This window comes from Piliocolobus tephrosceles, chromosome 1, assembly GCF_002776525.5.
Source record: "Piliocolobus tephrosceles isolate RC106 chromosome 1, ASM277652v3, whole genome shotgun sequence".
In the NCBI taxonomy this organism is placed as follows: Eukaryota; Metazoa; Chordata; class Mammalia; order Primates; family Cercopithecidae; genus Piliocolobus; species Piliocolobus tephrosceles.
The window spans coordinates 63,258,807-63,270,952 of NC_045434.1; the positions used below are offsets into that span (position 1 = coordinate 63,258,807).

At 42.5% G+C, this 12,146-nt stretch overlaps 1 protein-coding gene across 7 annotated transcripts in view; it reads left to right on the forward strand.

The window, feature by feature from the left end:
* The window catches only part of SRGAP2 (SLIT-ROBO Rho GTPase activating protein 2), a 252,984-nt gene that overhangs the window by 216,963 nt on the left and 23,875 nt on the right, over positions 1–12,146 (forward strand). For all 7 annotated transcript variants that reach the window (XM_023186951.3, XM_023186952.3, XM_023186953.3 and 4 more), the window contains exons 14-17: positions 1,404–1,464; positions 8,278–8,355; positions 9,280–9,414; positions 11,297–11,402. In XM_023186951.3, coding sequence (XP_023042719.1) covers positions 1,404–1,464; positions 8,278–8,355; positions 9,280–9,414; positions 11,297–11,402 — 380 coding nt within the window. The remainder of the gene's footprint in view (positions 1–1,403; positions 1,465–8,277; positions 8,356–9,279; positions 9,415–11,296; positions 11,403–12,146) is intronic.

A 12,146-nucleotide genomic window follows, 5' to 3' on the forward strand; every position in this document is an offset into this window, starting at 1 on the left:
AAGCAGTCCTCCCACCTCAGCCTCCCAAGTAGCTGGGACCACAGGTGTGCAACACCACACCAGGCTATTTTTAGTAGAGACAGAGTCTGTTGCCCAGGCTGGTCTCACACTCCTGATCTCAAGTGATCTACTGTCCTCGGCCTCCCAAAGTGCTGGGATTACAGGTGTGAGCCACCGCACCTGGCCTCACTTTTTCATTTTAATGAGTATAATAATAATAATATGTACTCCATAGGATTGTTACCAGCACCAGTCCGTCTAAAAGACTTAGTACATGGTCTCATACCTCTTTAAATTCCTCTATAAATGGTAGGCACTAACGTTCATGTGCTAATAGGAAATATTACTCTCCTTGCCGCCAGTCCCCTCCCCAGTCTGTAGAAGGCAAATTGAGGCCCAAAAAAGTTCAGTGACATGAGCCAGATTGTGAAGCAAAACAACAGAGCAAAGATTGACATCTGGGAGGCCTGCTTCTTTGCTTAGTACCTGTTAGTCCCCACTATTTGGAGGTAGTTTTTCTTTTCTTTCTTACCTTTATACCAAACAAACCGTCTTTCTGAAGCTCCCATTGGTTCATTCTGCTACCTTCAACTGAGAATAATTGAGCACCTCTTGTGTGAGAGCATCGTGGCCAACCCTGGACACCCAGGAATTGACATAGAATCTGCCCTTATGAAGTTTGAGCTGTAGTGGTGACAAGTGCCAATAAATATTCACATCCACACATTGGAGTCACAATCAGGGTTAAGGAGAACATGCCCCCAGCAGAAGCAGCTCAGGCAAAGCCACGAGGCAAATGAAGACTTTGCAGAACAGAAACGTAGCCAGTATGACTGTAGCAGAAGCCAGGGGAAAGAACAGGCAGTGGAACTGGAGGCACAGGCAGGATTCCTGGCATGCAAGGCTGTGTAAGAGAGTAATGAGAGGTCTTTGAAAGAGTTTAAATAGTGAAATGTGCACTTTTAAAGATTACCCAATCACTATGTGAAGGAAGAGAAATGTGGGTCAGAAGATGGCAAGGATGGGAATTGAGGTATTGGTGGATTGAACTAGGTTGGTGGCAATTGAGATACAGAGAAGCAAATGGATTTGAGAGATATTTAGAAGGCAGACATGACAGAATGTATTGATTAATTAGGTGGTGGAGAAGGTGGTGAGAAACTGGTTTGGGATAAAAGATGATCAGTTTTATTTAGGACATGCTGATTTTAAGGCATCTGTGTAGCATTCTATGTAGTTGGTTGTATTTTTGTGCTCTGAAACTTGGAGGACAGGCCGGGTGCTTTTTTGTAGACCGGCCACTGATCCACTAAGACAGTTCTGCACGATTTGGCCCATTTTCTCTGACCCTGGGCTATCCCTGTTTGAAGATTCTAATGTTGTGTTTCCCTTTGGCTTTTCAGGACTCCAGCCAGGCAATTCCTCTGGTGGTGGAAAGCTGTATCCGGTTTATCAGCAGGCACGGTAAGCAGGATGACAGCCTTGTCCAAATTTGTGCAGAGATTGGGAAGAACTTCCAGGAATTCTTTGTAGAGTAAGAATAGAGATTGACTTCCCATCCTGACATTCTCAGAAGAGGAATAAGTTCTTATTTGTCCACATAACTTTTGCGACCTCAGAATAGCCACACCTGGACATTGAAAGAAAGGCATCATGTTATTTTGACGCAAAATGCCTCAGCCACTTATCACACAGCATTTTTTTAGCTTGAGAGTAAGTTTGAAATTGCAGCTGTTATGTAAATATAGCTGCTATTACGTGGTAACAGTAGTTTCACCATTACTCACAGTCTTTGCAAGTGTGGGTATCTCCCACTGTATAGCCTGACCATTTTGTCACTTTCTGTACCAGACTAGTTTGAAAACATCTCATTTCCCAATGTTGCAGTGATTCCTAATAAATCAGTTTTTGTTCTGGTTTGGTCTTGCTGGATACAGCATGGCCAAGAGCTGATGAGTTAGTAGCTGGTCTTAAAGCTGTATCCAACTTTTGAGAATCTGCAGAGGTAGGCTGCTTCTCAACCTAGGTGAAATCATACTCTCTTCTACTTGGATGAAGCTGAATCTTATAAACACCATTCCCCACCAGCTACTGGTCTTATTGGATGGAATTTAGCGATGGAAATAATTGCCAGAGAATTGATTTCCCAAGGATTAAGAGTGTTTAGAAAGGACAGAACTAGTGCTATGAAAATTTCTAGGAACTGGGTATCAGAAATTGTTTTTACATGCTGTTCTTTCTGTGATAGGAAAAGGGGCAGAGTGACCTTTCTGGAGCTAAGGAGGTAGATAAAATATTGCTTGTCTAAATTCAGAGGCAGCTATTCTCTCTCCCTCTCCTTGCCTTTTTCTCTCCCTGTAAACTGGAACATTGCTTAGGTTCATTTTTGGGATAGTAATTATTATAGCATGGTTACAATTGATCTCATTCTAATCAGCTATAATTTTTAAATCTTATCCCTATTCATTTAAAGTAACAGCATTGTATATCAGTATTGAACAGTCAACAAATGTATCAAGTCCCTGATCAATGCTGGGTACCATGCATTGCCATGTAGGAAAGCAGAAACAGGAATAATATACTGTTCCTGTCTTTAAGTGGTTTTATTTTGCAGTTGGGAGAAATAAGTAAGCAAGTGATAAGTTAAATAAAAAGAGATAAGCTCTGGTAATTCAGAATAGGAGTATGAGAAATTTCACAAGATAGTAATGATTAATAGTCAAACAGTTTGCAAAGATAAGTCCAAACTGAGTTCAGGGGAGGATGAATTATTTGTGCCTAAGAGACAATAGGAGAAAGAAAGTCTGAGCTACTGCTCATTCGGCATACATTTCATTCATTCAACAAATACGTATTGGTTGCTTATTATATCCCAACAAAAAGATCCTGCCTTCATGAACCTTACATTCCACTGACAGGTGGATAAGCAAATGACCAATTGATCAGCCAGTAAATACAATATGTCAGATATTGGTGAATGTCATGAAGATAAGTAAAGCAAGGTGAGGGGATGGAGAAGGAAGAGGGGACACTGTTTGAAGCTGGTTCAGAGAAAAGAGTTCTCCTAAAGTGACATTAGGGCAGAGTTGTGAGGGAGTAAGCCTTGTGGATATCTGGGGAAGAGTATCTTGGGGAGCAGGAACAAGTGCAGAGAACCTTGCCACATGCAGGAAGCCAGCATAACTGGAGCAGAGCGAGTGAAGAAGAAAGCGACAGGAGATGAAGCTGGAAGCCAGACTCTTAGGGCTTAATGTGCTAGGATTGGATTTTATTCTGAGAGAGATGGGAAGCCCCTGGAGAATTTTGAACAGGCAGTCATCTTTTTAAAGTATCCTTGGCTGCTCTCTGGAGATAAGACTGTAAGAAGGAGACAGGAAGCAACTGCAGTGGCCTGAGGAAGACATGATGGTGGCCTAGACCAGGGTGTTAGCTGTGGTATTTGCTGAAAAGTGGACAGGTTCCAGATACTGTGGCGTGAATGTACCTGTTTCTGCCCTTTACAGGCACAGTGCATGAGGAGACAAAAATTTAGCACATTACTGTGGTGAGGCTCTGGGGAAACAGGCACATTTATATGTTGCTGATGGGAATGCAAACTGATACAACTCTTTTGGAAGGGAATTTGGCAGTATCTAACAAACTTCATATGCACTTACGATCCAACAGATTCTAGGAATTCTAGGAATTTACTGTGAAGTTACATCTCCAGCAATACAAAGATGCATGCGCACAAGGTTATTTGTGACAGCATTGTTTGTAATTGCAAAATATTAGAAAGAACCTAAATGCCCATACATAGAGGAGTGGTTGAAAAAATTATGGGACATTCATTCAGTGGAGTACTACACAAGAATGGGGAAGATTTACATGAACTGATATGGAGAGATTCCCAGGATATGTTGTTAAGTAGAAAAAACAAAATGTGAAAGAGTCTGTATCGTGTAGAATACTACAGATGCTCCTCGGCCTCTAATGGGGTTACATAGAGATAAACCCATAAAAAGTTGAAAATGTACTCAATATACTTAGCTTAGGGAACATCAGAGCTTAGCCTAGCGTGCCTTAAATATACTCAGAACACTTACATTGGCCTACAGTTGTGCAAAATCATCTGGCAACACTATATACTGTAGAGTATAGGTTGTTTACCTTGGTAATCACGTGGCTGACTGGGAGCTGTGGCTCTCTGTTGCTGCCCAGCATTATAAGAGAGTATCATACTACATTTTGCTAGCTCAAGAAAAGATCAACATTGGAAGTATTTCTCCTGAATGCATATCATTTTTGTACCATCATAAAGTCAAGAAATCATAAGTCAAACTATTATAAGTCAGAGACTATACATATAGATATTCTTTTGCATTTCATTACCTTTTATGTAAGAGAGAAGAAGATATAAGAATATCCATGTATCTTCTCATTTCTGCAAAAAGAAATGCAGGAAGGATGAATCTAGGAACTAATATTTAATTGGCTACCTATAGGGGATGGATGGAAAAGGGGTGAAAAGAATGGGGCAATGGAAAATGGTAAGGAGTGGCGTTTTTCTTACCTTAGTGTAGTTTTGACTTTTAGAACATTAGTGTTTCCTGTACTCAAAAGATAAATAAGCCGGGCGCAGTGGCTCACGCCTGTAATCCAAGCACGTTGGGAAGCTGAGGCGGGCAGATCACTTGAGGCCAGGAGTTCAAGACCAGCCTGGCCAACATGGTGAAACCCTGTCTCTACTAAAAATACAAAAATATTAGCTGGGTGTGGTGTTGGGCACCTGTAATCCCATCTACTCGGGAGGCTGAGGCCCGAGAATCACTCAAACCCAGGAAGTGGAGGTTGTGATGAGATCACACCACTGCTCTCCAGCCTGAGTGATGGTGTAAGACCCTGTCTCAAAAAAAAAAGAAAAAAAAGATAAATAAATAAATAAAGGCAGGGTGTGGGTACAACCCAAAATGGAATGCAGACAGTAATATATAAACCTAACTGTATTACAAGTGAGTAACATAACCACAATGAAGACAATAAGGAAGAAAATAACCTAAGTAATTTGTCTTGACTATAATATAAATCTAAAGATAAAAAGATCTCTAAACAAATATTTTACAGTAATTAGTAATTTTTTTATCACACAGATACGGATTAGCAATTCTAAAAGTATTTTATATATATTCTAGGATCAAGCAAATAAATATATTGTAGATTTTTAAAAAATTGAGCACATAGTAGCTGCTCAAAAAACATCTGTTCCACTACAATGATTTTTCCCAAATAAGGACCTAAGGTATTCATGAACTCCCTAAAAAACCACGGTAAAAATTTTTGTGTGTAGGCATTTAATGAGGATAGAGCTCATAGCCTGTGTCAGTCTTGAAAGAGTCTGTGGCCCACTGAATGCTGGGGATTTTCACATCCTCATTTGTGGCCCACTGAATGCTGGGGATTTTTATATCCTCAAATCCGTTGGGAGGTAGACATTATAGTCCCCATTATATAGATGAGAAAGCTCAGTGGTGGGTGAGGGTGATTCAGGAAGGCTTAAAGGAAGAGAAGGGATTTGAGGAACAATTGAAACTGAATCATGATGGGGGAAAAAAAAAAAACATTTTCATGAGGAAGGGAGCAATGTAACGTGAACATGAGATGGCTGCTGTAGAATTCTCCAGGAGAACAACTTTTGGCAGTGGTTGGATTCCGTGAACAATGGAAGGTTTTGTGCCATTTCCAAATAACTTATCCAAGTCTGATGAGTTTTGTACTTTCATGTTCGTGTGAACTGAGAAAAAATTTAAATGATCATGGATGTGTCACTTTGGATATGCAAGGATTCACCTGCAGTATAATAAAAAGCCAACTGGTTTTTCTCTTTACTTTCTGGAAACCAGCCACTTATTGATGTTTCTGCTTCCAGAATCTAGAGATTCTGTCTGTTGAGCAAGAACACATAGTAGTCCCTCCAAAACATAAGTTCTCAAGAGGAAACAGAGACCAGACCTAAAGAGAGCTCTGTGTGTTCCAGGCCTGCTGCCTGATTTCCAGTGAGCTATCCTCTCATTTCTTCTTGTCCTGGACCCCCAGGCCAAGGCTACTTTTCCTTGGTGTTCTAACCTACCAAAAAGTATCAAGATGATGACGCTGTTTCAGGAATTTGTGCAATGGCTTCACCAACTAGAACATAGTGAGTAGCCTGGTTTCCGAGATGACATTTGCTTATACCATGTTGTGACATGTGGCTGTTTCTCTCAAAGCACTTGTTGTTTACATACTATATTTAAACAACATTATCTGGCTTTTACATTGCATTTGTAACTAGTATTATAGTCCTATTACACTGGTACTAATGAGGTTTTAACGTTGCTTGCCACTCTATGAGGAATATTCTGGAGATTCCTTTACAGGAGCGGACAACTTAAGGCCTATTACAAGGCAGGTAACTACATTTCCTCTGCTTACTTCTTAATGTTGTTTCAGTTGGATTCAGAATCTGTCCTGGCCTGTGTGGTTTACCTCCAAAGGTCTAGCTGATAGAATTCATCTGCTTTAGAGATAAAAGCAGATGAGGTGCAAGAGGGTTTCTCAACTGAAGAAACCCTCTTAACAGTGGGCAAAATGTAGCATTAGTCTATTTTGTTTTCCTAAAATAAAACTTGAGATTTCTCCAGCATGTCAAGGTTTTTGAAGGATTGTGCCATAACAGAGGGATTTTGACAAAATGCTTAAGATTGAGACCCAGGGATCCTGAGAAAAGCTGAGCGGTCCTAATGCAATCAGAGATGCTAGTCCAGTCCAACCCCTGGGGCTGGCACTGATGACACACTTGCTGGATTTCTCACCGGTTTTGCAGTTGTGTGTGTGGTGCTGTCTGTAAGCCATGTCCATGCTCAGACTGACCAATGTGGTTCCCAACCTCTGCACTTGAACTCCGATAGGCTCCACAAGCCTGGTGTTGAGGACTGAGTATGATTGCAGCCACAAAGCCTGAGTTTGAGTCCTGGCCCTGGTTCTTACTTCCTGTGTAACTTAAGGCTGACTATCACTCATCAGTCCCCTCATCCAGAGAATAAGATTGTTGCCAACCTTTACCTTGTTGTGACATTATTACTTGTGAGGACCAAGTAATTTATTTGTGTGAAAGCATTGATTAGCAGCAGTTACTATGCCAGCATTTTTTTTTCATGATTTGTTTTTCTCCTCTAACAAAACCAAGAAGTTCTTGTGCACATTATCGTAGTGTAACATTCATGCATGTTTGTCTTTAGAGTAAAGCTGTAGTCAGGAACCAGTGCCTAGCACAATGTCTGGCAATACTATACATTGACTGATCACTTAATAGCAAGCTTGTTCAACCTGTGGCCCGTGGGCTGCAGCACAAATTCATAAACTTTTTTATAATATTACGGGATTTTGGGGGGATTTTTTCTTTCTCATCAGCTATCGTTAGAGTATTTTCTCTGTGGCCCAAGACAGTTTTTCTTCCAGTGTGGTCCAGGGAAGCCAAAAGATTGGACGCTCCTGACTTATAGTTTCATGTCCACTCTTTTTCATAAGTATTGAAAGCATTGCCCCCTTGAACAATCAAACTATGTTAAAACAGCTAAAGCAATATTATAATCTCAGACCTTATGAAACTCCTGATGAGAACTGATGCCTTGACCCATTTCCCATTCTTTTTTTTTTTTTTTTTCTTTGAGATAGGGTCCACTCTGTCACGCAGGCTGGAGGGCAGTGTATGATCATAGCTCATTGTAGCCTCTAACTGCCAAGTTCACGTGAACCTCCTACCTCAGCCTCTTGAGTAGCTAGGACTACAGGCATGCTACAAGCACTGTGCCTGGCTACTTTCAAACATTTTTTAGAGACAGGGTCTCATTATGTTGCCCAGGCTAGTCTCAAACTCGCGGCCTCAAGCAGTCCTCCTGCCTCAGCTTCCTGAGTACATTTTTCTATTCTTGACCCTAGATGATTTTTAAAAAGTACCAATGGGTCACTTCCTTGCTTTACAGATGGGAACAGAGAGGCAAAGACAAGGGAAGGAATCTGCCTCATAGTCACCCTGGAATCAGAGGAGTCTCTAACATGGTGCTTTCTAATGAAAATGAATGCCTCAAAATTATTCCAGTGACTTTTCCAACATCCTTGCACCTATTTTTCTCCTTTGGCCTAAAGAAGAGAGACAGCGTGCTTAAATACACACTGGTTGGGGGAGATAGGTATTCAGCTAAGCTTGCCACTGTGCTTGTGAATTTGCTTTTTCTTGTTGATCACTTTTCTGTGTATCGCCAGGACTACAGCATGAAGGAATTTTCCGGGTGTCGGGATCCCAGGTGGAAGTGAATGACATCAAGAATGCCTTTGAGAGAGGTAAGGAAACAGTCTTGAAGATAAAATATTTGCCAGCCCCCGGGGTATTGGCTCCACCCTTTATTCCCTAAGAGGTCCCCAGAGGTCAGGAAGCCAGCTTGCCTGTCTCTTCAGAGGGTACCTGCTCTCTTGTACACATTCCCCTGTAGATATGCAGGGAAATACCAGGGCACATCCCAGTTTCCTTCTTCCTTCACAGCCCTACCCATCCTGCCTCTTTCATGCCGATGATCTGCCAAAACCCAAGAAGTTAACTATGATATCTGGGCGGTTTATGGCTTCATCTGGAACCCTTGGTGGCAGTTAATATCAAGGCTAATGCGCTTGTTCATTGTAGCCCATTTATTATTTTGTGGGCTATTAAGGTAATGGGCAAGCTTTGGCAATTTCCGTCACTGTAATGGATATATATAGTTTCAATTTGAGGTTGGCCCTATCATTAAATCTAATTACATCTGATATGAAATTTTCCATGGGGAGCTCTGGCGTGATTGTTCTGTAAGTAGGTGTTCTTGGTTGCAGGCCAGGAGATGTGAGAGCCAGTCTCAGGAGCTGGCCTCCTTGGCCTCATTTTTCTCCCCTCAGGGGCTCAGTCCCAGCCTGGTTTCATGATTCTTGTGAGAGACAGTTGCTGTGTCCCATCCTCAGCCCATAGGGACCATGTCCCTGAGCCAGGCTGGCACTAGAGAGTTTATATTGATGGACTCGTCTGCCGTGCTTTGGTCCTGGAGCCCCTGAAATGGAGCAGTCTTTGCTTTATCTGTTCCCTGGTCTGTCCCACTCATGGCCACCATGCTGGGCAGAAAGCTGATGGATTGGGATCAGGACATATATGGTTCACTCCCTCCCCACCGCCTCTGTTCGTCCTGTGTGTTTTTGCCTCTCTCACTCTCTTTCCTTTTTGCGGGGGTTGCTTATCCTCAGGAGAGGACCCTCTGGCTGGGGACCAGAACGACCATGACATGGACTCCATAGCTGGTGTCCTGAAGCTTTACTTCCGGGGGCTGGAACACCCTCTCTTCCCCAAGGACATCTTTCATGACCTGATGGCCTGTGTCAGTAAGTACCATTCTGGCTTCAGATTGGCCTCTGGGCCACAGCACCGGTAGCAGGAGATAAAAAGTTTCCACAGGGTCTGTGTGTTCTCATAAGCTTTTCAATAAAGTTTTTCTTTTCCCCAGTGAAATTTCTCCTCATCCTCACTCCTTCATCCCCTGGTGGGAGGGGAGCGAGGAAAGACTTTTCAGTAAGAATCTAGGACCCTCAAGTCAGGACTCCTGGCTTTTTTTTTTTTCTTCTGATTCATCTCTGGGCTTTATCTTCTTTTAGTAAAGTACGTTTATTTTCAATTATGTATTTGAAGCTTATACATTAGTGCTTGTGCTTTTCATGGTACAAGGGGGAAAGCATAAGCGTTGCAAATATTTCATGCTTATTGCATTAAACAAGACGTGGCTTACCTGCTAAATGTATTAATATGTGTTCTAGGAACAAAAGCCCTCTGCACATTTAAAAGTAGTAATAGGATATTTTCCCAAAGAGAAAGATATATTCTCTGCTTTATCCTCTTAGGAGTTCTCTGCCTCTTACTCTAAAATTTGGGTCTTGAAAAGCTATTCCTAGCCATTTGGTTTAGCTTGTGGTACTGGAACACCCTCTCATTTGTTTGCCAGGGAAAACAATCAATGGAAACTTGGATTAATACAGGTCAGCCTGGAAGCAGGCCCTGTCTGAGTGATGGCTGCAGAGGCTGGAGGGAGTGGTGCCTTTGAATGGAGAAAAGATCCTTCTTCGTAGGTTGACCAGATCTTCATACCTACTGAGTTTCCAGTTTCACTCAGTATCTGCCCTGAGTACTTGTCCCTCTCTGTTATCCTGAGAAATTTCCAGGGCATTTGGGAAGCTGGCTTTCTGGTTTGTTTGTTGACTTCTGTTTATGGGAGTCTAGTGGAAGTGAGTTATGTGGGTGATTAAGAATGTGATTCCCTTGGGTCATGTCTTTGTGTCTTTTTCCAGGACTGGGCCTAGTTGAAGTATCTTAAGCTGAATTGGGATTGCCAAGATAGTAAAGATAGTTCAAGATCCCTTGGCTGCCCAATTCTTCCCTGGAGATACACTCTTCCTCCTAATCCAGTACTTCCCATCTCTTTTTCATATAAAGGCACTCATAGAAAATGGCAGTGTTTACGTGGTACACTATGGAAGTGAGAGGCTGCCTATGATGGAGGACCTGTAATTGACCTGTAATTAACCTCTCCACAGCTTGCAAGAAAACCTTTTAAGTCTCCTTCCCAGTATCACTACATACCCAGGGGCCTGCTACCTCTTACCTCAGACCACTTTTTACTCATTCGTAATGCAGATAAGGGAGGGGGAAGATAAGCCACACTTGTCCAGAGGATGAGATGGCACATGTGGAGTGAGCAGGACAGGACTTGCACAGCCTCTCTTCCCACAAAAATGTAGGCCCTCTGAGGCTTTGTGTTGAGCAGTTATAGCAGGTTAGCGGCAGCTCCCTCTCTGTGGTTGTTTGAATAAGAGGATGGTAGATGCTGTGGGGAACATTTCTAACCCCATTCCCTGTGCCCAAATCCAAATCCAAACTTGTTATTAATAACGAAATTACAAAAACCTTAGTTCAGTTTAATTTTAATAATGTGTAATAATGAGTTTGGCTTTGGATTTGGCATAGTTCCCTGTGCCCAAGAAGTATATACCTTACATCCTGCAATGGTAAATGTCTAGAACCCAACAAGTGCCCTCTTCTAACAGCCCTACCCCAAGGAGCAACAGGGATGACTTCCTGTCACTGCACCAGTGCTGTGTGTGGGCTTGATCTGATGCTGTCCGTGTTGCCCCTGCTGGTAGTAGGTACTTCTGATCATTACTCTCTGGGATCCCAGTCATAGTGGAGGATAACACATGGCTTTCTTCTTTTCAGCAATGGACAACCTGCAGGAGAGAGCTCTGCACATCCGAAAAGTCCTGCTGGTCCTGCCTAAAACCACTCTGATTATCATGAGATACCTCTTTGCCTTCCTCAGTCAGTGAGTAACCTTCCCAGTGAATAGCTGGATCAGGCTTTGGCTTGGGCTACTGGAAGTTCCTCTATGGACCTATGCCTATTCACCCAACCCAACAAAATATTTATTGAGCACTTACTGTGTGCTAGCCACAGTGCTAGACTTATTTAATACATTGTTAAATAAAAGATGAAAGCCTTGATATCATTTAGCTCCTATTCCAGGGAAGGAAACAGACAATAACAGATATATCAGGTGGAATAAGTGCTTAGAAGAAAAATTTAAAAAAGTAAAGAAAGGGGGGAGAGTGCAGGGGTCTGAATGAAAGGAGGGAGAAGCACTGTAGTTGAGGTGGACAGCAGAGACCTGTCTGAGAAGACATTGTACAAGCAGCAACCCAGAGGAGGGGAAAGTGTGCCATGGGGCCATTTAAAACCCCAGAGTCATGGTAGTAGCAAGTTTGGATTTGGATTTGGGAAGCAATTAGAAGATTTTTTTTTTTTTTTTTTTTTGAGACAAAGTCTCGCTGTATCTCCAGACTGGAGTACAGTAGAGCGATCTTGGCTCGCTGCAGCCTCCGCCTCTTGGGTTCAAGCGATTCTGCCTCAGCCTCCTGAGTAGCTGGGACCACAGGCATGTGCCACCACCCCCAGCTAATTTTTGTATTTTTAGTAGACACGGGGTTTCACCATGTTGGCCAGGATGGTCTTGATCTCTTGACCTCATGATCCACCCACCTCAGCCTCCCAAAGTGCTGGGATTACAGGC